Genomic DNA, 27,029 nt, shown 5'->3' with positions numbered 1-27,029 from the left:
AGGAGCTTCTCTTTGAAATGGAAAATGTAAACCCCCTCCCTCCCAATTATTATAATTTTGAAATCAAGGGGCTTTCAGGCAAAAATATGGAAATTAGGAATAACAGTTCTTTTCTAGGGAAATTAAATAGAAATACAGTACTACAAAGAAACAAACTCCAAACCCTGACAAAGTCAGAGTACAACCTGACACCCGTCAGGCAGGGTGTTGGTAGCAGTCCCATTCCATGGTGGCTGCATCCTCCTGCAGTGACAGATGTGATTCAGTTGGAGCAGGGCTCCTGTACAAGGTGCAGTTTCCCTCCAGAGGTCCAGTGGTGATGTGGAGAAATCTGGTTTTCCTCTGGAGTCCAGTGGAGAAAGGGCTCCCTTAGTGTCCCAAAACCTCTGTTTTTATCTTGGTGAGAAATGTTGGCTCTTCCCCCTGGCTGGAGCAACTCCCAGTGGGATGCAGTAATTTTATCAGTCCCACAGTGGGACTCAATGGCCATTAGCAGAAAATGACTGGCTGGAGGAAGGATGGGTTGTGAAAAGATAAAGAACAATGCCCTGCCTGGTTTCAATGGATGGCCCATTAGCAGAATATCTGCCGTTGAGATAAGGATCACTGTCCCCACCTCAACAGATGGTGATAGAACAGATACCTTTTATCACACTCTGTATTGTAACATGCGGCTTATAATCAGGTGTGGCTTATGTATGGACAAAAAACCAAAAAGTTGCTGAAACCCAGAAGTGCGGCTTATACTCAGTGCGGCTTATAATCGTGAAATTACTGTATATAAGGTCCTGCTCTCCAAGACTGGAGATCAAGACTAGCCTAAGTCACTGCAAGGAAGTATTGTCTTGGGCACCAGAAAAAATGTTATCTGGGACTAAATTCAAATTACCTAAGTTTCAGCAGTGGATTTTCAGCAAACCTCTTCTTAAAGTACCCCTAAGGAAGTGAACAGGTGGTGTTCATCTGTTCAGCTCCTCCACTGGGAAGGAACGATCTTGGTGAATCTTTGGGTGCCTAATATTTAGCAGCAAGATTGAAAGACAGGAAGAAGTGTGGCCTTGGTTTGTTGGAGCATCTCTCTAAATCTTCAATATTTTCATATAAGCAACAGGATGTCAGGGGGTTTTTTGTTTGGTTTTTTGGGGTTTTTTGGGGATTTTTGTTTGTTTGTTTGTTTATTTTGGTGAAAAACTGGGATGAACTTGTACTGTCTTTCATTTTATCCTATTGGTTATTTTCTGTAGCATACAACACATATATATACACAACATATACAACATACAGCATAGCCTCTGATATCCTTAGGGAGAGAAGGAGAGCTAATCTAACAGTGCCTGAGAAATATTTCCAGCAAACCTGACTCAGACATGTGACACATTAGTCAAATCTGTCTGCTGCCTAATTGGAAACACCAGTAAATCTGCTTTGGCACTTCAACAGCAGAAGAGGCTCTTCTGTGTAAGAAAAATCTGTGGAATAACAACCCCCAAAGCTCCCCTGCTCCCAACACCAATCTTCACTTTCGGAGAGGCTTTAGGACTTCAAGGAGGGAGGGGGGGGAAGGCGCAGAAAGGAGGCAGAGGGAGGGAGTCTGGGGTGTTCAGGGCAGCGTGCCCCTGTTGCTGCGGGGCTGTTTGTGCTGTTTTTGTGCCGTTTGTGCTGTCTGTGCCCTGCGGGTGCTGCGGGAAGTTTGGCGGGCGGTGCCTCCCGTCCGTCCCCGCTGTCGCCGCCCCCCCCAGCCCCGCGGAGCTGTCCGCGGAGGGAGGTGCTGAACGGGGAGGAAGCTGAAGGAGCGGAGGAAGCTGAAGGACGCGGACATCTTCGCTCCCCCCGAATCCCCTGCCTGCCTTCTGCAGCCATTTTGCACCGGCGGGCTGGAGGGAGGGCTGGCTGGGAGCGGGGAAGGAGGGGAGAGGGCGAGGAGTTGCGGAGGGATGGGAGCCGGGGGAGATCCCGGCTGGCGCTGAGGCTGCGGCGCTGCCGTCGGCCACCATGGTGAAAAGGAAAAGCTCCGAGGGCCAGGAGCAGGAGAGTGGCCGGGGCATCCCTCTGCCCATCCAGACCTTCCTCTGGAGGCAAACCAGGTGAGAGCAGGGCGCTTGGGATGCGGCTGCAACAGGGCAGCGGGGTGGGGGGTGCTGCTGCGCGGGGGGATGCAGCTGTCACTGCGGCTGCAGCGTGGAAAAACCTGATTTTTGTACTCCCTGCAGAGCAATTTGTGTGTGTCGGGTGTGGGAGGGGGGCTCAAGGCAGCCTAACCTAGCGGCAGTCCCAGGCAGCTTCTTGATTTGACTTTCAACCATCCATGTCTGCGTTTCTCTATGCACCTCTCCCTTCCTCCCTGTCCCATGCTCCCCATCCCTTCATCCCCCCATCCCCATCTTTTAGGAGAATTCACAGAGTTCTCGTACCAGGAGCAGCATCCATCAGTGCTGCACCAAACCTGCAGCTTTACCTCTCTCTGTGTATTTGCAGCGTCCTGGAAGTGTAATCTGTGCTTTGAAAAGACGTGTCAAAGTGTCACCTTATCTCCCAGGACTGGAGAGGGAGGGGTTGGAGATGTGTGAGTGACTAGCTGAATGTGTGGCTGGGGCTTCATGTTCCTTGTGAATCCTGTCAGCCTCCTGTCCTAGCAGGATTCCAAATTGAAAACATCGTGGGGGCAGTGGGGGAGGTTGGAATATTTGAAGGTTGTGGCTCTAATTTAGGGCCTCAGTCACAAATCCCCTTATGCCACAGTCAGTGTCCTTCAAAATAAAATTTAAAAAAACCCCTGCAATAAGGTGACCTGGTTATTTTTTTTTAATATTTACTCTGATCTCATTCTGGAGGAGAATGATAGAGGGTGGGTGTTCTCTACACACAGCATACAGGCCTGCACTTCACCGTGAGCCTTCCACGTCAGCTGCTGTGCAGGAAATATTTAATACAGAGCTGGCAAGTTGATCTCTGGCTTAAAAAATACAGGCAAGGCAAAGTTCAGTCATATTTAACAAATTTTTAATATAATATGCTTAAAATCTTTCACTGAGGTAAAATGGCTGAAAATTGTCTGATGGAAGATTTTATCCCTGGGAAATTGTGAGCTGAATTAAATACCTCTTGAGGTATCAGGGTGGGCACTTTTTCTTCTGGAAAAGGTAGCAGCATTTATCAGACATCATCAACAGGTATCTGAACATAGTTTGGGCTTATGTCTTCCTTTATGCTGAGTTTCTCAGCCTTTTGACAACCTTCTGACATGAGAAGAATCCTAAAAACAACATGTTGATGCACTGGGTCTCTAATGCTTCTTCTCCTTTCTTTCAGTGCATTTTTAAGACCTAAACTGGGCAAACAGTATGAAGCTTCCTGTGTGGTATGTACATGTGTTTATTTTTCAATGCTTGTTAGTAACTAACTCTTCTTGCAAATCAATCTGACCATAGTGGCTGATCAGCTTACACCAGAAATGGATTTAGTCCAGTCAGCTTCATTTTGTACTTTTATCACATGAAAGATTTAAAATTGTTCCCATTTAGAGAATTTGCATGTTATGTCCAGCTTTAGACACAGCAAAAAGAATTTATTTGGATATTAGTGATAAGCAATTCATTAGTAATGCTGTGGTAATTAAATAAATAATGACCTAGAACAAACTGAGCTGTGACAGTCTGGGTCTAACCTTGCAGTTCATCCTGTGTGATTGTGCTTTTGCCTGAGATTGATTGTAATTTCATTTGGTGATCCTGAAGGGTTTCAAGCTTATAATATGAAAAATCTAAACAGTACTAACAAACTTTGAACAATACTTTTACTATTGTGCAAGATGGGAAACGCTTCTACTGGAAATTACAGAGAGCATATCTTATCAGAAGGATTAAGGAGAGGCTGTTATGCAGATAAAAATAACTCTTATTTCTGAATGTGCTTCAAATAAAGCCTCAAGATACTGCCAGAAAAGAGAGAAAAGGGAAGACATGAAGCAAGTTCAAATAAGATGGGTATCTAGAGAATTTTCAGAATTCCTTGAATGGTTGCTGGCCTTTGGATTATTTAAAGTACATTAGTCAGCTGCAAACCAAACTTGACAGAGTGGAAAAATTTGGTCTGGACACTTATCTTAATAGTTTAAAGTTCTTAGGTCGCTCTGCAGCAATTTTCTGACTCCCTTCTCACAAGGTATTATGCTGGAGAAGCTTTATCTGTTGCCGAGTCATTTTCTTCTAAGAAACCCATAAATTTTTCAGAGTTTTTGCTAGATACCAAGTAGAGATAGAGCAGTGCTGGCTCAGTGTGTTGGTGAGTAAAATGCTCAATTCTAACGTATGCAGCAAAAAACATCATCACTGGTGAATAGCCAGTGACAGTGTCTGGTTGTTGAGAGGCTGGAAATGGAGCTGGGTGTTTTATGTCCTTTACTAGGAGCCTGGAGTGCCTCTAACCTGAGGCTGTGCCTTCACCTGTGGGCTCATACCTGTTACTGCTGGGTAGATGAGGGAGCAGTTTGGTCCCCAGAATTTGTTCAAAGCCTGTCAGTGTGTTTAGATTTTCCTAAAAGACTTCAGCAATCACCAACTGAAATGACATCAATCTCATGCAAAAGCACATCCACGTTGGATGAATTTGAATTTTGGGACAGAGCTTCCTTCTCTGTGCCTCCCTGTGGTGTCCCTACCTGCCTGTGACTTCCTTTGCTTCCTTGCTGTGCTGCTGGCATCAGGTCCCTGAGGGTAATTCTGAAGCCCCTTTCTTCAGTGAGCACACATTGGAATTTACCAAGTGTAAAAAACAAACTACACCCAAACCCCCCAAACCTGTGAGGACAGCATAACCACACGCTTCAACCAAGAGAAAGGGAGCTCTGCAAAAAGGCTTTTCATAAAGATCCAATGCATTTCCTCTTGGAAGAAGAGCTGAATTCTTCTCCAATTCTTAACATAATCATTAAATTATGGTAGAAAGTTTTCAAAGGTGGAAGTTTAATTTTAAGGAATTTGTGGGTTACAGCCTGAACTGACACATCTGCTTCATCCCTTCGCTGTACCTACTGGTGCACAGGAGTGTCTGCCCACACCAACACATTCTCTGTTACCCACCCAGAGGGGCAGCAGAGTGCTGGGTGCATGGGTGAGACAGGGCTTCTGGAACTTGGCAGGTACTTCACCTGTCTTCTGAAACCTCAGACCAGTGTGCCTGAAAGTGCTGTACACCTGTTCCATGGTCTGTCCTTTTATAATTCTCTAGCCAGAATTGTTGTAGGCAAGTCTACAGGCTGTTCTGGCAATGCCTATGACCCAACATTGTGCAGTATCCTGTTATTCTTGGCTCTAAACTTGCTGCAGTAGAATTTGCTGCATGTTGGGCATTGAGAAAGCAGATGTTGGAGTCTGAGATTCAGTGAGTGCAGCATCTGGTCTGCAAGAGCATATTGCATTGCTTCTGTGAGCTTTGCTTTATCCCATAATATTGAGGTAAGAACTGGCCCTTTCATGCATTGTTCTCTTTGCCTGGGTCTCTTTGCTTCAATTGGTCTGTGAATAGTGACAACCTTTAGGCTGAAGGTAAATACCCTCCCCCAGACATTGTCTTGCAACATCTAAATATGTTTTGTGCCTCAGTTGGATGTAATGTTCTTTCTCCTCCCTGTTCTGAAGCTGTTCTCCCCTGACATGAGGCCATTCCTAATGTGCATGAGTCAAAGCTGTAAATGACTCACAGGAAGGCATGTGAGTGCTGGACAAAGCTAACACATTTTTTGGGTGATGGTCAGGAACTCAAAGATATGCTTAAATTCTTCTGCTCTGGTTTGCATTGGCCATGGAAGAACTCAAATGTTTTCTGGAGGGTCCTGCAAACTCAAAGTTTCCCTCTTTTCTGTTTTCTTTAGGTTTTTTTTTTGGGGGGGTTGGTTGGTTTATTTGTTTTGTTGTTGGTTTTTTTGGGGGGTTGGGTTTTTGTCGTGGTTGTTTTGCTTGTTTTTGAACCTGTTTTGTTACAATGGATAATGGAAGTATAGCTATGGAACCAAGTTCAGAAAGGGGCCACCTTTGTTTATCCAGCCAATGGACATGGTTGCAGAAAACTGAATTTCTGTAAGTAAAGTGTTTGGCATCTATTTGTGAGTGTTTGTGCTATTGCTATGTTAGTAAACAATGCAGGCTTACCATCCCTTGTGCCAGGAATTCCTGGATTCCCAGAACTTTCTAGGAACTCTTCCTTGCTCAGGGACCTGCCCCAGACTGTCAGCCACTCCCTGCCTGCACTTCCAGCTCTTTCCAGTCAGCCCAAAATGCCTTCAGTAGTGTCTCAGCTTTCCTCCGTGGTGCAGGCTGAGCTTTGGAAGGACAGGCATTAAAGTGCCCTCCAAGGGCACGAGCTGAGTTCAAGAAGCACTGACCTTTTCTGTATGTTTGTGCCACTCCTTCTGTTCCTGCACTGGGCTAAGCACTGGCAATCCTGTGGGAATGCTCCCTGGCACTCCTGGGAGGATGTAACAGGAGGTGCTGAGCTTCCCAGGGTAACTCTGGGAACCTCTGGGCACCCTCTGCCAACCCCTCTGCCCTCATGCAATTCACTGCAGGTACAGCTTCCCTGGGCTTAGAGCAGGAGAAGCTCATGCAGCTCCAGCAAAGCTGTTTAGGAAACCATGACAAAGCCCAGCCAGGATGCTGCTGAGATGGAACCAGATAGCCTGAAGGTGCCTAGACAAGAAGAACAGGACAGAGCAGACTGTGGCACACAGGCTGATCCTGGTCACAAGGTACTTGACAGTGCCTTTGGTTCTTGGTGGAGGTGAAGGAAAAGGAGAAACAGCAGCAGTGGGAAGGCAGCCAGACAAGGCTGGCCACCAGTCCCTGTGAAAACAGCTGTCACCACTAGGCTAAAAGGAAAAATGCTTGTGTAAGTGGTCCTGAGGGAGCTGAACACACACACAGCACTGCTGAAAGGGACTGCTCCTCCAGCCAAGGCACTGACTCCCCCCACTATCCCCTGGCAGATGTTCTTTATCTGCCTTTGGTGTGGGGGGTGTTGTGGGCATGAACGAGCCTGCTCTGAGTAGGGAGTTGTTGTCCTTAGCCAAGCTGCAGCCCTGAGGCTGTGGCTCTAGACATACCCACAGCATGACGGTGTCTGTCTTCTGGCCTCACCCACTGGGAGCTTCTTCAGCCTTTCTCATTCAGCCTTCTTTTTCAAGCATGGAGCTCCTCTCAGCTGTAGCAGCAGTTGCTTACTTCATGTGGGGTGAAAATTGGGTCTTGTGCCCCAGTGTCTGTGTATTCCCTATAGCAGGTCCTGGAAGTGCAGAGCCATAGCACACCCAAAAGGAGGCTCTCCAGGAGCAGCACAGCACCTTGCATCCTGAGTGTCTGGGACAGACAGAAGCTGCACCTTTATGGAGAGCTCCAGGCAAATTCCACAGGAGCACTTGTGCACAGAGCTGCATGTTCCTGTTGCTTTGCTTGTGACAATTATCAGAGTGGGGCTTAGTGCCAGTTCAGTTGTACATGCCAATTTAGATGTGCAGTTTAGTGCATCCACAGCAGCAGTTTTGTACCATTGCCTGTAGCAGGCATGGACCTTCAGTGGTTTGCATGCAGCAGATTTTGTGTTTGCATTTCTCTGGCAACATACAGTGCTTCTGTCTCAGGTGCTTGTGATCACATAAGCTATCCCAGAAGTGAATCTTCACTGTAGTACAGAAATACTTGGCTTTCTGCTCAGGCTTGGAAGAAGAATCTAGTGGGTGACCACACAGGGAAACCTTCACAAGGGCTCAGCAGCCCAAAATGTTGTGATAAATACAAACCTAATCTAAACATATAATTGCAAAATATAAATCTGTATATACAACTGCTTTTGATTGGCTTTTGTGCTGGAGGTGAGAGCATTCAGTTCAATAAGCCTTGGTCAGCTCTGGTGCTTGGCAGGCCTTTCAGTGAGCTAATCCAGCTCACTGACTTGGGCAGGAGCTCCTCACCTTTGTACTGACCTTCCTCCTGGGCCTGTGTAAACTGTAAAGGTTACAGGCAGACAGGTATCCATTCCTACTGCTAAGAAACACGTATTACTGATAGCATGATCCATGGCACATTATTGTTGACTAACCCTCAGGAAGCCAGTGTTTTTTCCATGTATTAAAGCAAATGCCCTCCAGTTTCGGCCATTAGTCCATAAGGAAAGTGTGTTATAAATTCTGACTGCAGCCTGGGGTTTCTAGTGGGTGGGCAGTGTGACCTTCTGCACACTGATATTTGTTGGCAGCTCTGATGGTTGCTGTCAGCATTTCAGGGTTCAGTCTGCTGGCATAGTCTTATGGATATGGATAATGGATAGGTGTGTGTCTTCTGTGCCTCCTGAATCAGGACACCCAGCCTCTTGGTAGAGGAGCTCCTGTCGGCCTACACCAGCAAAATGGGCCACAAACTGGGAGAAGAAATGTGCCCAGCTGCTGGGACAGGCAGGAGGAGAGTGCCTGTTGCCACAGGTTAGCATGCCATGCTTGGGAGTGGTTGCTCATTCAGGACAGCATGCTTTGACATGCTGCTTTTGCTCTTCTTTGTCTATTTTTTTTTTTCTCTTCTTAGTCTATTCTTATTACTACCCCCTCAATTTTACAGGGAAAAAAAGTGATATGACTAGTGTTGCAGGATAATCTTTATGAATGTGGATTTTTGAAGCATCTCTTGGGCAACAGTTACTTGTTTGCCCAGAGCCTGACAAAATTGGTGAAACAGCTTGTGAGCAAATAGGTAACCATGGGGTTAAGGTGGTTTATGGCAAGGACATTCCTTGTCATTGTCTTTGCCATAGGTACTTCAGTGAAGGAACAGAGCTGCGCTTGTGACCTATAATGAGATCTTTGTATCTGATCAGGGCAACAATTTATTGAAAGGGTTGGAGCAGCTAACAATAAGGAGCATCCTTAGGGATTTCAGCAGCAGATAGCCTCACTTTGTGTTGCTTCAGGTGGAAATGATGAACTTGCTGCAGCCATCAGCTCTGTAAGTGCTCACACAACCATTACATCACAGCTCGACACAAAATTTTGTACACTGGCAATTTTTTGTGACAGGGTGTGAAAACATTTCCTAAGGCCCATATACCTTTAGTGTTACACCAAACTGAAAGAGCACGTGTGTTTAGAATATCCAGCACCCAGCTCCACAAATACAGGCTTTTCCCAGGCTTTTAACAGGATTACTGGCACTCCCAGCACATCTGTAAGTCAGCATTGCTGACTTTTCCCAGCACAGCTGCAAGTCTGGCTTGATGTCAGCACTCCCTAATATACAGATGGTACTAGCTTCGGTTCTCTTATATTGCAGAAAATATATTGAATGGTCCATTAATTTCTTACTCAACTATGTCCATATGTCTGGTGAGCTTTAGTTACAGTCTGTATTTTTCAGGGCAAATATTATAACTTTTGCTTCAGTTATACAATTAGAGGTTTTAAAAAGAGGATGTTAATGTACTGGAAGGGATGCACAGAAGCAGACACAATGTCTTTTTGTTGCTGTTGTTTTGTTCTTGCTTTCAGTCTTTTGAAAGAGTGTTAGTGGAAAACAAGCTGCATGGCCTTTCTCCAGCTCTCTCTGAAGCCATCCAGAGCATTTCTCGCTGGGAGCTGGTCCAGGCTGCCCTCCCTCACGTGCCTGCACTGCACTGCAACGCTGCTCTCCAACCGCAACAAGCTGGGTCAGTGCTCACCTGGGGCTGCTTTGCATTATTAGCACTTAAAACATGACAGATTGCTGCTCAGGGTGCCAACAAACTGTAAATCCTCAGAATCCTAATTAGTTTCTTCTGGGTATTGGCTTTCTTGGTGATTGCCTTTCTCGTTGATAGAAGGGTAACCTGTGAAATCGCCCCCAGTGAGGTTAGTGGTCAGCTGATAAGCTAAAGAATCAAAGCAGTTCAATAATATTTTGCTAGTTATTTCCCAGCAATAATTGAACTGACTTAAGCACCCAGCAGGCATAGATTCCTGAAGGAATATGCATTTCTTTCAAGGATGTGCTGCAGTGGTCAGTTTGCATCAGGTGATTTTAGTTAGCTTCAGTTTTTAGGGATTTTCTTCCTATTTTTCATTTTATTCAGACCAATGCATGTGACTCTCAGCAGATAGTCAAACAGACAATAGAGAGGCAGATCCCAACTTACTTTACTTACTTCTGTACTGATTTCAGCAGTGACTTGAGCAGGAATTTGCTTCCTGAGACATGCCAGTAGGGAACATGAACAAGACACAGCCTGAGCACCGTGCAGTGCTCACTGGCATTTGTCTAATTCAACAAAGTCAAACAGACAAGACTGTTGAGTTGGTTTCTTTTGGGACCACTCTATGCCCATGCCCTGCAGTGACATTACAGAGACTGACCTCCACATGCTGGGAAATAAAGGAGGCTTCTGATTTAAGAGGGGTTTTTATTTTTTTTAACATGAGACAGAATGCTGGTGGTTTTAATTGTAGAATTTTAATTTTCAAATGCTTATCTGGGAGTTGGATGTCCAGCCTGCAGTGCAACTATGAAAAATCTCAACAGCATCATTAATGGTGAGAATGGCACCCTGTGAGATATTGTGATGCATTTCTCCCATGCAGGACATCAGGATAAGCTTGGAGTAGCCTGAAACAAAGCTTCTTCACACTCTTCACTGGATGCTGCTGGAGGCTCCCCAGGACTGCAGCAATGACAGATTTGGAGGAGACAGAGGCTCCAGCTGGGGAGGGAGCAGCAGTGCCTTTATCCACCAGGCTGAAAACCAAGGATCACCAGGGCATCCCCGGCCCAGCCCCATGGCTGATGAGGAGGAGAATAACAGAAGGAAGTTCTTCCAGAACTCCATGGCCACGGTGGAGCTGTTTTGTGTTCCTCTTTGCTCCCCTGGTCCACAGGATTAGGGTAAGTGGTTACACTGATGGGGTTCTGAGCAGGAAAGGAATGATTCTTTGTGATTGTTATTTAATTCAGCTTGCAGGGCACACTGGGGTACTGCTGGAAATTTTTTATCAAGCTGCCGTTGGTAAGAAATTCTTCCAGTGACATGAACAATCACCACAGCATCAGGCAGGCACAAGACAAAAAAATACAAAGTAAGCCATTTTTAGCCTTTGGGAATGGCAAAGACCTGTGGCCCCTGTGAAGTCTCTGGGATCCTGAAAACTGCAGAAAGGATTATGAGCTTTAACTTGCTCCAGTGCTTCTCAACCATTGCTCAGAAAAACCTTGCTGGATTTTCAGGGATTGCACCGTGGGGCTGCCACTGGGATAGTTGTTGTCATCACTAATCATCCTGATGCTAATTACCAGCATGGCAGTGGCAGAGGCAGTGGAGCATTCTCTTGTTCTGAAGTGAGGGCTGCAGGCCCCTGTCTGCTGGTGCTCCTCTGTTCACAGTATGGAGTGCATCAGCTCTGCAGAGTGATGATGGAAAGGCATTTTCTTTATGCTCTGACTCCTGCCTCTGGGAGGCTGTCATTTAGCCTTTGTTTCCAGCTAGGCCTGGAGAGAAAGGACTGTAAAGTCATGAAGTGATGTGGCTGTCTCTTCTAATCCTTCCTTCTGTGCTGCAGCAGTTGAAGAAGGTAGGAAGGAACAGGATATAAAGGATATTTTTTTGATTAAGGCAGGTAAAAGCAAGACTGGAGAACTAGACTCTTTCTCTACTTCTGCTACTGAGTTCCTGTGCAGTAGTGTTTAATTTATTTAGCCCAAATTTTTCATACTTGTGTACTGGTTTTCTGTAGGCTACAGGGAGAAATACTGAATTCTTCTCAGTGCCACACACAAAAAAGCAGGCTGCTGTTTGAATAAATGGAATGAAACTGGGAGTAGACCTTGGCTATTAGACATTGGAGTTCCAATATTCTGTATTAATCTTTCTGGCATGTTGTTTTCAAGATAAGGTTAATAATCGTATCTCAAGTTTACCTTGAAAAATCTCTGAGATCTCTGGAATAGTGTGGTGATGAGCATTGAAAAGCCAATTAAAACATGCACATTTCTGTCATCAAAACCCAGTGCAGGAAAGGAGTTAAATGAAGCATGAAAGTGGTTCACTAAGTGAGCTTTGTCCTCTCAGTGTCTTTTAAGTCTCAGGGGAAGGATGCTACCTGATCAGACAGCCACAGCAAGGCATGGGCTCAAGGGAGATGACACATGTTTGCATAGACAGACCTAAACCACTGAATTCCTAACTTCTGGGAGCATTTGTGTCTTGGGCAAAAAGGTTCTTAAATCAGGCTTTGGAGGATGAATGTAATTCTTGAACTGCACAGCTGTAGGCAGAAGGTTGGCACATCACCACAAGCAGTGCAAAGTGAAAATGCAATGTCACTGCTACCAGGTTTAAAGCCTTGCAAGCTGCTATTTGTAAAAACATAATTAAAACCAAGCTTAGTTTGAGCCAAGCTTGTGAGTTGATTATTATGAGAGAGCACTGACAGAGGGTGAAGAATAGAAGGGCTGGAGTGCTACAAGCATCCTGCCATTCCTTTAGCTGTCTGCATCATCCATTCCCACTGCCAAGGCACTCTCAACAGAGAGTGAGGAATTACAGGTGTGTAATTCTACCACCAAACTGCTATTACCATGTTTGTTTGCCCTATGGGGGTGCCTGGGGCTATACTGACATTTATGTCTCCTGATGTAGATCTGACATTAGGTCAAGTAAGTGCATTGCACCTTGATCCTGCTGAGATTTATTTGTGTGCTAATTTATATGATTTTATCTGCTTGCATATCAAACAACAATAGCACAAGTGTAGGTAGTACCAGTGTCTGTGTATTGCCAGAGTTCAGGAGCTAACAATGCTAATGATGGCAGCAGTAATGTATAGCACTGCTTCATAGGAACCTGTTACATGTTTCCTCAATTTCTAAGTAATGTTTAATATTTAGTATTCTTATTCTTTGGGGAAGAAGTTCAAGTCTTAGTGTAAATCCTACAGCTGAGCTTGAATACAAAACATAAAGTGGTTATGTATAATTAACAGGGATACTTTGTGACAGGAATGGCCTTTTCTGTTACAGCTTAATGACCAGGGAAAAACAGGGTTCATTGACTAGAAGAGAAATTTCATTTGAAAAAACCTTTGTCTATTTTTGGACTGAAATTTCCCCATGATTTTTTGCTAGCCATAGTAGATGTGCAGGGTATTGTCATAGCCCTTGGGTTAGCACATACCAACTGGACAGCTGCACATGATATCACTTATTTCTTGTAAGGCCTGTGAATTGGGAAATGAGTCTCCAGAGCCTGGGAACAACATTCTGTTTTTCCTTTCAGGAGTCTGACCTGACATTCCGCTTGGCCAGTGGCCTCGTTATTTGGCAGCCGATGTGGGAGCACAGGCAGCCTGAAGTTTCTGCCTTCAATGCTCTTGTAAAGCCCATCAGGAACATCATTACAGGTCTGTGACTTTGCTGTGGTGATGCAGATCCTGAGATCTGGGAAACCTTTCCCTTTGTTTGCCCTGCATTCTGTGGCCATCGTGCATGAAGGAATGTGTTGATCCTGCAGGAACCAGTTAAACCTTAGAGTACTTAAAGTTGTTTCCCCTCAGAGTCGATTGCATAATAATTAAATATGAGTGGGAGAACAAATAGGAAAATAACTTTTCAGTAGAGTTATTATTTCTGTTAGCCTTGTTTCCTTAGTTTCTAAGAAGGGTGAGGACAGATCTCACAGCAGCCTGATGTGTGAGGAAATCTTCCCCAAACTGGCACTGGACAAAAATGAGCAGTGAAGAGCACACTGGTGGTTCTTCTGCTATCTAAAATTTGATTTCCAGCATGTTATGAAAATAGAAAACATAGTTTCAAGGCAGTCCAATGAATGCCTAGGTTGTAAATTCACTTTGGATACTGGTTTTTCTTTGTGCTTCAGCATAGTGAGATTGGAGTTGGGTGCTTAGGCTTCCAAGGATTTGGCTTCCAAGTCTTTCTGCTGGCCTAATCCTAAAAAACTTCACTGTTATGTTTTAGACAATAGTTTTTTTTTTATAATTCCTGCAAGGCAGTGAATTGAAAGTGGTGGGGTATGCTGCTGTAGCATTGCTTCCAGTTCTCAAAAGCATGGAACTGTAATTTTCACATAGTGAACATGTAATTCACTAAACTAGATTTTTCTGATAACAGGTCATTTTGGAGGTCATATTTTGTTCTGAAGACTTTGTAGACCTACTGGGAAAGTCCAGAATTAAAAAGATTCTGATTTCCCAGATTATTTAAAATAATATTTTACATCTTGCTCTTCATCCCTCTGCTTCAACTTCTAGAATTAAAATACAGTATTTCAGCCTTGGAACTAGCAAAGAGAATTAGTCCTAAGTTTTCTCTGACTATTGGATTTTTTTCTGTAGGTCTGTTTGTGGTCAGAAAATCTCTAAAAATAGTTTCAGAAGTAAAGTCTGGAAGGAAAGTGCTCCATTATGTTTGAAAGTTCTTTCAGCAGGACAGAAATACTAATTGGAATGGGGTGTTTGTCTAGGAAGGTGCTGCTGTTTTAACATTTTATCAAACTGGGGAAAAAAAGTCATATTTACTTAAATTTTCCTTCAAACAGCAAATCAAAAAGATTTAGTGAAGAAGCTTTGCAATATTTATTTTGCAGTCAGTCTGATTCAAAGTCATATCTGCACAGCTTTCAACAGGATTTCAAGACTTGCCATCCCAGTCTGTGTGATACCCTTGGCCTGCCACAGTATTGCAGATCAAACTTGCTGTGTGACATCCAGAACATTCTGTGTGTATTTCCTGTGCTGAAGGCATTTGGCAAACTGGAAATCACAATACTCTTTGACTGATGTAACCTAGAAAAGGACCTGAATATGTACAAATAGGATGGAGAACTCCAGAATAAAAGGCACAGGAAAACACAACTGATGGTGAATGGATTTAGGATGAAATTTATATTCAGATTTAATTTTAAAGAAATAGAGATTTTCAGTAGACAGTGCTGTTGACAACACAATGGAAAGAAATGAAAAAACTAACCAGGTCTTTTTTATTTTTATGTCTGTGACTAGTGCCTAGGAAGTTTGCAGCAGATAGATGCTGGTTTTTGGGGGTTTTTTTCTGGTTTATCCTTTTATTATAGTACCTTATAATAGTACATTCAGTGTAGGAGGCATTTCCTGAAATGTCCTGCTCTGACTTCTTTTCTCAGCCAAGAGGAGTTCTCCCACCAATAACCAGAGTGTGACCTGTGAATCCCCTAATCTGGACAGTGGGCGTACTGAGGTGAGCTCTGTGCTGAGGTTTGAGAAGCTTCAATAAGGTGCTGAGGGAGAGGGGAATAAATACTGACAGAGAGCTTGCACTTGGCCCCCTAAAGTATTTAATCTCCTGGAATTGCTGTTAGTCACAGCTCTTCACAGCTAAGGCTCCCAGCCTTGTTTCAGTGCCAAAGGGTATGGGATTTATCCACCTGGATCTCCTTGCCCTTACCCTGTCTTACAGGATGGAAGCCTGACCTTGTGGATGGGGAGGGTTGGAGCTTGATTTTAAGGTCCTTCCATCCCAAATCATTCTCCTGGACAAGAGACCTGTACAATGTACAATATTCTCTGCCTGGCAGTGCCTTGTCTTGGGAAGCCCCAGGCTTGATGAGATTTTCCATGGTGTTATGGTGTAAGGAATGGTCATGTCTAAGCTCAAACTGCATGTATAAAACTGACATGGGAGAGATAAATATGTTCATATACCTGTTCTCTTTTTTAAACTATCCAAAGGGACTGCAGGTGGTCTGTGAGACAACGCAGCCAGAGCCTACCTGCAAAGGCTTCTGTTTCTGCATGTCATCCTGGAAACTCCTTGGATGGAAGTGTGTCCTCCCAAACCTCCCAGGAGAGAAGTACTGCACATCCCAGGTACAAAGGCCTTCAGGAGAAGCTTGGGCTCATGTGATTCAGTGGTATCCACTTTTGTCTGGCGTGCTGAGGGTGCTGGATGTTTGTACCAAATTCTTATTCAACAAATCTCAGTTTTGGGTGATGAAAAAGGTGGCAGCACTTGTTACTCAGAGCTTCTTCAGAGAAATCTCTAGTGGCCTGTTGGGACAGTTCCTTTGGTTTTTTCTAGAATGTTGGCTTTTTGTAATTAAAGACTCAAAAAATAACCTCTAGGTTCACCCCTTCTAGGCTGGATTCAGCTTCAGGCAACTGATGTATCATCTGTCTTCCTTCTGACCAGGTTTTCTTTCCCCCTAGCAAAGAATTTCTGCAAGCCTCTGTCCATTGCCTTCACTGTGCCTCCTTTGCATCCTGCTGCACAGCTGGCTTTAGACCACTGACCCAAAAACCAGACTAACAAAGCACAGCTGTGCAAACCTGCTCCAGCTTGTGCCCAAGCTGTGATTTCCAGCTTGGCACTAACAAATCCATCTAGATTTGGGCACATAAAGGTAGAACTAGATTTTCAGTAGTGCTGGACACTCAGTAGTGCCATAAAGTAAATCAAGCTGAGAGTTTTCAGAGATTTTGGAGAGGGTGGGCTATAATTTTAAGTCTCTATGGATTTAGAAATGTCACTTAAACACTTGAAAACTCTGGTCTTGTTGCTTATATCTTTTGAGAAATGTCATATCCAAAACACTGCAGTTTAAGAAATGGCCTCATTGCAGTGCCAGAAGTATAGATGGAGTATTTTCTGGATATCAGCTGGGAACAGCTCTAATCTCTCAAATGGGAGCTCAGGGCATCCTTTCACTGATGCAAAGGAAAAACTCTTCCTTAAGGCTCCCATCCCATCAGGAAGCTTCCCTTAGGATTTTTTATCAACCTGTTGTCAGCTCTGGATCTTTATTTAATTTGTGTTAATGTGAGCCAGTAAAACTGAAGGTGGGGACAGAGCTGCCTTTCTATGTGAACACTACTGCTCAGAGTGCACAGCTGTAAAAAAAATAAAATAAGCAGCCTTTTAAGAAGACAGAATCAGGTGATCAATTTGTCAAGCAGGGTCTGGTGGTTGCCATGGGGATGAAGCTTCAGACAGGCTTTGAAGAGAGCATCATTATGCCTCCTCATTTGCAGAGCTCATTGATGACTTAAAACTGTACAGGGACCTTTTGTTGCCAAGCAACAGATAGCTGTGGAAAAAAGTGTTGTTTACTCTGCTTCCCAACAGCCAAGTATCCCTTTGTCCTTGGCCAGGGGTGAAGGAAGGCTGCATTTCCACTTCCCCTGCAGTCACAGGCAGCACCAGCTGATTATACAAGCACTAGATTTCCTTCTAAATGAGCTACAGAGTTTAATTTCTGGTTCTTCAGAAACTGTTTAAACAAATGCCTTGTTCTGATCCTAGCTAAGTCACTCCTCTGCTCAGTGTAATTCTCCATGTAGAGATGACACAGCTAAATCCTGAGGCAAATAAACCACAGCCCTTTACCCAGCTGCTACCTTGAGCAGGCTGCCTGGGAACACTTTGCAGGAAGACTTTACTTACAGATATTTCATAAGGAGAACATGCCTTGCTCCAGCTGTGCCATCCCTCAGTTTGTGCCACAGGTAGGGGAGTGTGAAAAATTGGTGAGCCCCATGCACTGCTCAGGGCTCTGCAGAGACCAGGGAACATCACCTTTCACAATTGCTAATTTGCAGGCTAAATTCTGTGACACAACTAACTTTGACAGAGGCACACTTCACATTAGGTTTATGGAGAAAATGTTACAGCTGTTCCCATTTCACATTGTTTTCTTTCCTTATTCAGTTTTCAGGTTTTTTGTGACAGCTCATTTCAAAGTTGTCAAACTTGCAGCCTTTTTACCTGGAATAAGCACTGGGGAGAAACTTTGGATCTGTGTGTTGTATGGTGTGGCATATGCTGACACAGGCTGGGCTGCAGTCACCAAGTGCCTCCAGCTTTGGCTTGTGGGGCTGGCAGCAAACCAGCTCCTGCAAGTCTGAGCTCCAGATCATGTTTATCCAAGCCCAGCCTTGACACCTGCTCCTGTTTCATGCATGTAAGATGGAGCAGGGTTCATGTGATTCTAGCTGGTGCCAGTGTTCATGCACACTTTTTCTCCTTGCCACTTCCATGTTTGTGTTGGAGGCACAGGGCAGAGATCCAGCAAAGCCTTAGCATGCACTTCACTTCAGCACTCAGGGATCCACTGGGTTGGTTTTCCTGGGTATTTTTCTTTCTTTTGTATTTACATATATCTATACACAAACAAGGATGGGACTGCTGAGCAGCTGTCAAAGCTTTATTCCATCACAATGATCAGCTCATTTTACAGACCAAGCAAGGGAGATGAACAGCTTCAGCTGCTGGCACAGCAGACCAAGTCTCTTTGTACAAAGTCTTTTAACAACTTTCTAACCATAATGTTAAAAGCTGACAAGAGTTTGCTCAGGCCAATTAATAAAGCACATGTGCATCTTGCTTTGAACAATGCTTGCTTGTAATAGCTTGAAACAATGATGAAGGTTCATTATTAAGCTTACATATTTCTATCTTGCTTAACATTTTCCTAAGGTCTGTCTCTACACAGCCCATAGCCCTTGTTTCTTGTGCTTGCATCTTCAGCATTCTTGCATTTCTCCATCCTGAGATTTGCTTTCTCACAGCTTTCTGAGAGTTCTCTACCTTTTCTATTTCCCACCCCACTGGTCAGTATTGCTGCTGTTCCCTAGGCTTTTCTGACTGTGGCCTTGGACCCATGTGTTCAGAATGTGGTGGTGCCTAGCTGGAGATGGGGATTACCTGTCCACACTGTTTGCATGCTGTTTTGCAGAGTTGATAATAAAAATAGCTTTTAACAAAAAGCAAAACACCAACTTCATGTTCTTGTGATGCTTCTCAAATGCCTGACAATACAGTGCCTTAAGGTACTTTTCATTTTTATAGAATCCCAAAATCCCAGAAGTGAGGTGTGTTTCTAATACAGAGTGGAAACATTCAAAATGTGTATTCAGCAGACAAAAAAAAAAGATTTCCAGAGTTGCTGCACCACCCCCAGGATTTCACACCTTCTTTACCATGTGATTCTCATTCCTGTGGCTCCCTTTCACTTGTTTCTTTTCTGACAGACTGTCTCCTGACAGCTAGTGGCTGTCCAGAGGGTAGATCAGGCCAGTTGTACTCTCCTGGGAGAAAAGTGGTATAAAAGATTAGGAATAAAAGGTTTGCAGCATTTTATTACAAGAAGATTGGCTATGAATGACATATAGATGCCTTTGAAATCTGAACTTTCTAGATTCTCATTTTTGAAGCTCAGTACAGATGTCTTGCTTTTGTGTGCACTAATTTCTACAATAGTTAGGAATTTCCATATTAAAATCCATCAGGAAATAAATAGGGCAAGAAAATGATAGTGAGGGTTTAAAGGGGTTCTTTTCTCTAGAACACCTCTGCAAAATGACCATAATAGTAACTTTTATTTATATAGGAATCATTTAATTAGCTCAAAAGGTTAACTAACTTATCTGCCTTGCCTGCTTTTTCTTAAGTAAAGCCTGATATATGCAAATGTAAACCATTCCTAAATTTGTATTACTAGTACCAGAACAGCAGATGCTCAAGGGTTACCTGTTTCCTGCTGAGCAATTATTCACTTAGCACAGCTACTGGAGGCTTACCTTCAGATCACAGCTTAAGAAAGCACCCCTATCCAAGAAAACACTTTAGAGCATGCACTGGAGTCCTCTGGGGATCTGAAAGCCAAATATCCAGTTATGTGTCTTCAATAATGCTTTTCTTAGTTTTTAGTCCCTGTAATGGGGGTGCTTTGCACCCTTAATTAATGGCTGAAGTTTCTTCTGTCTTCAGTCAGAGTCAGGATAAAAACAAAGGAGATGAATTTTCTTGTGTTTGGGCTTGTTTTGTTAAATCTTCTCTAAAGTACAGAAAGTTCAGCAGCACTTCCAGCTACCAGCTAAAATGAGCAAAATGGAGGGTGAACCTAGCTAGTTACAAGGTCTTTTAAAGCTAAACAGTCCAATAGAGAATTAACACCTATATATTTATACTTTTGACCCAGTAACCAAACTCCTGTGACCCTCAGTGTGACTGACTGTCCAACCAGAAACTACTGCCTGAAACCGTGGAGAAGAAGGCAGAAAGAAACAACACCCCAAATCCTTTATCTTGTTTCATATTTATTACTATGTTATAAAAACCCCAAATTCAAAATGCTTCACCATTGAAATCACACACTTCTGTTTAACTACACATCCATGATTTTAACTGCATCACTCAATTTGGAGCCTTCTCCAAGGCCTCAGGTCAAAGCAGTGTTCTGCAGGGGGTCAGAGCCAGAAAGCACAGAAAGCTCAAAGCCCCCCAGGTTTCTGGGATCCAACAAGTCCCAAAGAGCCAGTTCTATGCAGAGTGTCTAGGAGGAGTAGCTAACAGGAACTGATGACTAACATCTCCTCTCTGCATTTGGAACAGGGTGTCCTTGGTGATCCCGCCGTGCCAGAAGTCGCGCTATGCCACGTACTTCGACGTGGCCGTGCTGCGCTGCCTGCTGCAGCCGCACTGGTCCGAGGAGGGCACGCAGTGGTCCCTCATGTACTACCTGCAGAGGCTCAGGCAGATGCTGCAGGAGAAGCCAGAGAAGCCCCCCGAGCCTGAGATCACCCCTTTGCCGAGGCCTCGCAGCAGCTCCATGGTGGCTGCTGCCCCCTCCCTGGTGAACACCCACAAAACCCAGGTAAGCTGTCAGTAAGAAAAGTTCTGCTGTTGGGTGAGAGGATAAGGACTGGACACTGCTGGTTGCAGTATGAATCAAGCAGATGCCACTTTATTGTTCTCTTCTAATGCTAACGCACAATTTTCTACCCCTACATGCCATCACACAAATTATCTTTGGCAGAAGCCCTCCTGCACGAGGAAACATGCAGACTTTTCTATTTTTCATTGGCTTCAGAGTTTCTTGGCATTCACCTATCACCTTCAGCTCTTCTTGTCTCATCCCTTGTTTTCTTGTTTTGAAAGGTGACTTCAAGGGCAAAGCTACAGGCTCATAAAAGCATTCCTATCCCTTTCTTCTCTCATTCCCTACATGTCCATTTCCCTCTAAAAACATTCCCAGTTGTGGTGATGCTGTGAAGGGATTGCTGAACAAGCAATAGGCACAGCTTTGGTGTTGGCTCACTTGCACAGAGCTCAGACTCTTGCACTGATCCAGAAGGAGACCCTGAGACGATGAGTTTTGAAGGCAGAGGGTCAGAGTGGTGGCTGCTGAAACTGGTTTGGGATAATTAATCTATGGTGAACTGGGAGAACACTAGTTTTTGATGTGAGAATGTACTAATGCACTTGTCACGAAATGTCAGAAATGCCTTTGCGTTACCATGTAATGGTCAGGACCCCCTGAGCTGCTCTGGTGTTTCTCCTTTCTCTGGAGAGAAAAGAAACTGCACACTTCAGACAAACACTTGTGTTAAAATATTGGATTAGACTGGGGCAAAAGCTCTCCATGTTGTTACTTCCTCTCTGTTTCTGCATAACTTTTAGTTTGCAAAAAAAATCAGTAGAGAAACTGTCCTAATAGATGTCAGGTCTTGCTCCCTGTTTGCTGGACAATGTATTCCTGATCTTGGTGCAGTAAAGATCTTCGTGTTTGACCTTAAATATTTCTTTTTATTTTGTGTTGCTCACCTGTTCCAGGGATAAAAAGGAATGCTGTTGCAGATTCAGTTAATCTCCTTGTGGATTTGTGCTGCTTTTAGGCTGTGCCCTCTTCTCCTGTCATGTGGGCTTTTAGCAGCAAATGCTGATTTACCCAGTTGATGGAGCTGCCAAACAAAACGTAGCAGAGATTCTATTTTTGCCATCTGATTTTATGGCACACTCAAATAAAAGACCTGTTCATTTTGCTATCAGATGTCTTTTCTTTGAGTTGGAAATCTCATCATTCTTGCTGTTTTTCCTAAAATTGCTGCTTTCAGGGCTCTGACAGACTGCAAGGAAGGTGCAATATCCTTTCTCCAGTAGACCCCAGATGCTTGAAATCTAGAAGAGAAGTAAAAGCAATGTAAATATTACTACTTTTAGTTTTATATCTCAGGACTTTATAGACATTACTACCATTATTATGAGAGCTGGTGTTATTGTGGTTCTCAGGGCTCAGCAGCAGCAGTATTGTTTAAATTGTATTGTACTTCAGTGTCATTTCTATAACGTTTCTTCCCTGTGAAAGCTTGACATAGCTCCATTAAGGTGATAAGAATTACTATTCAATCTTAATCTACCTGTTACCTGAGTAAAGGAAAACACATCTGCCTGCAAATCACATCAAGGAGTGGTAGATTTTTGTGGCACATCAACATAGTTTCTGTTGTTATGCAATTTATCAATAATTGGTAAACTGATGATCCTCAGCAAAACTCTCACACTTCCTGTTGGGTCTGTGTGTGTAAAATCTCAGATTAAACTTGGGCTGAAGCACTGGGGACTGAGAGGACACGAGGAATATCCTCCTTGTATTGTCTAGTGAGCTGAATAGCAAAGCAAGAAAAGCTTCAGTGCAGCATTCTGGCACTCCTTGTGGGAAAAGGGGGATGGATGGAGTGTGAATGAAATGGGTTCTGTCTGCCTTTGAAAAGTGATACAGGAAACCTGTGTGCCACTTGTATGCAGTGGATTCACTGTCAGGGCAGGGTAGGACATGGAACCTTCAGGCATTACAGGCTGCTCCAGTCTTGCTCTGCCTTTGCAGGGAAGAGACAGAACTTAGTGAGAGCACCAGTGCAGCTGCAGTGCTCACTGCAGTGCTGATGGGAAGCCAAGAGACCCAAGTGTGATCCTGGGAGCTGAGAGAAGCACTGATGAGCTGGTGCACATGCAGTCATGCAAGAGGAAGACTGTAGATGACAAAATCTAGAGGACAGCCCCCCAAACCCAAACTGTTTTTCTGTCTTGTCAATCTTATGCTCACTGTAATTGCCATGTATTCACTGCACAGAATAGCCAGGATTGATTCATTCAAATGCATCATACACCACACTGTAGATTTAAGGTAATTCTGTAATTTGCATTGGGAGCAAAAAGGTGTTTAACATGACCCACTTCACAGAATGTTTCTGGTGGGACAAAGAAAAAGAGCATTCCATTGGAAACAGGCTGATATTTAGGCAGAAGGAAATCACCCTGAGGGTATTTGGTCAGGTCAGCTGCACAAACATCTCATGGAAGAGTGGCATTAGATCTTTATTATTTATTATTAGATCTTTATTTCAGATGGCTGAAGGCTGAGTTGTGCCAAATCTTTGCAGCAGGCAGGTACAGAGGGTGTTTTTTGAGGCAGAGGTGAGTTGAGTGAGCTCTACTGAAGCTGGGGTGAGTGAGCCTTGTGGTTTTTGCTGTTGTGGAACATTCTGTGATATAGAAAGAGGGTAGTTTTGTCTGAAAAATGATGGATGGGGAGCCCTGTTATTGCAAACAAAGGATGTGTAATGATTAGAAGTCTTCAGTTTCTTTGGTGAGTAAATAAATTTTCTGAAAATTAAGTTTCTTGAAGGGACAGTGATGCTTATTGCAGTTTATTTCCAAAATATGTATAAAAATGTGTATGTTATTATGATGACTTGGCAAAGGGCATAGTTAAGGGTTATTAAGGGCATAGATCTTAAAGGAAACACTTGGCAAAGGGGTAACCATCATAGATTACTCACCAATGTAAACCAAGACCTCAAAGACATCATCAGTTCCTTAGAGTCATAGCTGGGATCAGAATCAAACATGTTCTTCCATGCCACCAAAGCAGGCTGACAGCAATGCCTGAGGCTTTCCACAGTGTGCTGTACTGTTTTCCTTTGGTGACTGAAAGGTTAGACAGAGTAAATAATTCTGGAAGTTTCTAAATTTTGTTTCTTCAATTATTTTTAAATAAATATCTATAAATATCTTTAAATATCTTTTATTTGTTTTATTTTTTCTTTAAATGTGTAAACTTTTTTGTGTAATGAATTTTCCCTCCACAGTGCTCTTATGGCAGTTCTAGGAAGTAGCTCCTTTTTCAAAGCTGATTATCCTCTATTTCTCCTTGTGCTTGTCTTCTTTTGGGAGCTGCAGGATCTTACAATAAAATGCAATGAGGAAGAAAAGTCACTGAGCACAGAGACGTTTTCCAAGGTTTCACTGACCAACTTGCGTAGACCAGCAGTTCCAGATCTCTCCACAGACCTGGGGATGAACATCTTCAAAAAGGTGAGTGAAAGACAACTGCACTTTAATTTAGCTATGATTCAGCACCTCAGTGTCTTCCTAAGTAGCTGCTGAAGGTCTGCTCAGACTAAATATTCATGAGGTCTGCTTGGAATACATATTCATGCCATATGTGAGTTTATCATCCCTTTTCATTGGGATTGATTCTGTGTGTTATTACATTGGTTTTTACATGCACATCCCAAACATGATACTGAAGTCTTTATTCAAGTAATTGTCGTGATGCATGAGAGGAGGGCACTCAAACTGTGCTGAATTTTAAGTGCCAGTGCTCACTGTAGTTCCAGATAATTCAGTGAGTTCTGATTTTTTTACCTCATCTTAGCTCTGAGTTTCCAACCATCCATTCCATGCTCAAGGTCAAAGAGTGTCATGAAATTATCCAAGGGCATCCATCCCAGCCTAGGGCAAGATTGAAATCCTTCAAACACTCACAGGATCCCAACACGCAATTTAGATTCTGCCATGGGAAATGGCCAAGATAAAAGGCTCAGAGTGGAGAGTTATACTTGGGAAATATATCTGTGTTACCTTTTTTCCTCAAGTGGTTGTTTTCTGTTGGGTTTTTCTGGGATAATTTTTCTCTTTTTTTTATATTTACATGTATCTATGTACACAAACAACTTTTTCCATCACAATGATCAGTCTCGTTTTACAGAACCAAGCAGGGAGATGGAACAGCTTCAGCTGCTGGCACAGCAGACCAAGTTCTGTTTGTGACAAAGTCTTAACAACTTTCTGGCCATAATGTTAAAAGCTGACAAGAGTTTGCTCAGGCCAATTAATAAAGCCACACGTACATCTTACTTTGAACAATGCTTGCTTGTAATAGCTTGAAACAATGATGAAGGTTCATTATTAAGCTTACATATTTCTATCTTGCTTAACCTATTTTCCTGAAGCCTGTTTTTACAAGCCCACAGCCCTATTGTTTCTTGTCCTTGCATCTTCAGCATTCTTGCATTTCTCCATCCTGAGATTTGCTTTCACACAGCTTTCTGAGAGTTCCCTACCTTTGCTATTCCCCAGTTTTCCATGCCCTCAAAGCTTCCTAACTGCTGCCGTGTCTGCTCCTCTTCCTGCAGTTCAAGAGCCGCAAGGAGGACAGGGAGCGTGAGCGCAAGGGCTCCATCCCGTTCCACCACACTGGGAAGAAGAGGCAGAGGAGGATGGGGGTGCCCTTCCTCCTCCATGAGGACCACTTGGATGTGTCACCCACCCGCAGCACGTTCTCCTTCGGCAGCTTCTCCGGGGTTGGAGAGGAGCGGCGTGGCATGGAGAGAGGAGGATGGCAGACCACCATCCTAGGTGGGATATTGCTGTCTCTGCCCTGGCTCCGTGTCCTTCCTGTCCTGAACCCTCAGAGGACAGCAGGGGCTGTTTCATCCTCCAGGCCTTTTGTCACCCTGTGTCCTTGGTTCTGTTTGCAGCATTACACATCTCTCAGTAACTGCTCACTCTCACTGCTTGAGTGACTCATGCTTCAGTTCCCTTTTTCTCTCAAAATGACCATCTTTGCTGGAATAACAGCTACGGTGGGAACTGCACTGATCTGTGTTCCACTTGATATACTTCCCTGTGGCAGCAAGTGCAGCTTCAAATAGATTGAAAGAATGTTTGCACTCCCTTCTTCAAAAGCAAAATCTTTGGGGAGACAGCAGTATCATTAGTATGGCAATTATTAGCAGCAGTGTCATCAGTATCATTAACTATGTTGCTAGTAAGCCAAAAAGTTCTATTCACAGTTTTCCTGGGGTGCATATTGGGTACAATATAAATAGCTATTTTCTCAGTGTCTTGATATTGCAGATATACGGTGTTACAAGGTAAAATTCACTGCTTCAAGTTTCTAAGTTCACTAAACAGTATTTTTTTTTTGTATTCTTGAAGAATGTCCTTTGTCTTAGCACTCCTCATCCTTATTTTTGGGGGCAAGAGGAGAAGAAACTAAATTCCTACAACATGCCCCAAAGAGTGGAGGGATCCCACCGTAATGTTGGTCTCTTCTTCACAGCGTGACGAAAAGCCTGGATTTTCACAGCCGCCAATCCTTTCATTTCTAACCTCAGCTGCTGTCGCCAGCCACTCCTCTGGTACCTAAAATATCCATTTCTTGTGGTTGCCCTAGGGAAGTTCACCAGGAGGGGAAGCTCTGACACAGCCACGGAGATGGAGGGGCTGAGCGCCCGGCACTCGCACTCCCACCACACGCTGGTCTCGGAGCTGCCAGACCCCTCCAACAGCCATGGAGACAACACAGTCAAAGAAGGTAAAATCTAACACATCAGGACAGATGCTTCACTGAAAAATCCACCCCAAAAAGTGGAAGGAAGTGTTGCTGTTTCTGTGTGTGAGTGCATGACTAACTGATTTTTCATTTTCTGTTGAGGGATTTTTTGTGCTATGAAAAAAAATGTTTCAAACTGTTTGTGTTTTTATGATACAGTTGTGGCCATCACCAGGCATGGTTTGGGGTTTTGGTGCCTTACAACAGAACAACAAAAAAGTATGAACAGAAATTTGGTATTGCTATCTTTAATGGTTTCATGATGCAAACAGAAAGCTTTCTGTTATCCATTATTGATTTTTCTGGTAGGTAGCAATGAAATTGCAAAAAAAACCCTCCCAGGGTAATCAAGAGAGACTTCAGGGTTTTGGGATGAGTGGTTAAGGTAAGAGGGGCAAGAATAGTGTTCTCCTGTAGCCTTCCAGTTGTAGGGAATGATGAGGGAAGACAGGAAGAGCCAGATCATCAGCTGGCTCTGCAGCTGATGAGAGCGGCAGAATTTGGGGGTTTTGATCATGGGTTGGTTTATAGGACACCAACTTGACCCAAAGTGGGAAAAGGATCTTTGCACAGGGGTTGCC

General features: G+C 43.8%; 1 protein-coding gene across 1 annotated transcript in view; it reads left to right on the top strand.

Moving 5' to 3' along the window:
• The first annotated feature begins 1,696 nt into the window (after positions 1-1,696).
• UNC80 (unc-80 homolog, NALCN channel complex subunit) overlaps positions 1,697-27,029 on the top strand; it is a 120,450-nt gene continuing 95,117 nt past the window's right edge. Inside the window, 15 exon segments of the mRNA XM_033064342.2 lie at positions 1,697-2,084; positions 3,310-3,358; positions 9,524-9,637; positions 9,639-9,681; positions 10,589-10,614; positions 10,616-10,849; positions 10,851-10,889; positions 13,276-13,399; positions 15,157-15,230; positions 15,722-15,744; positions 15,746-15,859; positions 20,382-20,643; positions 24,009-24,143; positions 25,247-25,469; positions 26,290-26,430. Coding sequence (XP_032920233.1) covers positions 1,993-2,084; positions 3,310-3,358; positions 9,524-9,637; positions 9,639-9,681; positions 10,589-10,614; positions 10,616-10,849; positions 10,851-10,889; positions 13,276-13,399; positions 15,157-15,230; positions 15,722-15,744; positions 15,746-15,859; positions 20,382-20,643; positions 24,009-24,143; positions 25,247-25,469; positions 26,290-26,430 — 1,693 coding nt within the window. The 5' untranslated portion in view covers positions 1,697-1,992.

Source organism: Catharus ustulatus, chromosome 7, assembly GCF_009819885.2.
Source record: "Catharus ustulatus isolate bCatUst1 chromosome 7, bCatUst1.pri.v2, whole genome shotgun sequence".
NCBI lineage: Eukaryota > Metazoa > Chordata > Aves > Passeriformes > Turdidae > Catharus > Catharus ustulatus.
This window is presented reverse-complemented; position numbering and strand designations above follow the sequence as displayed.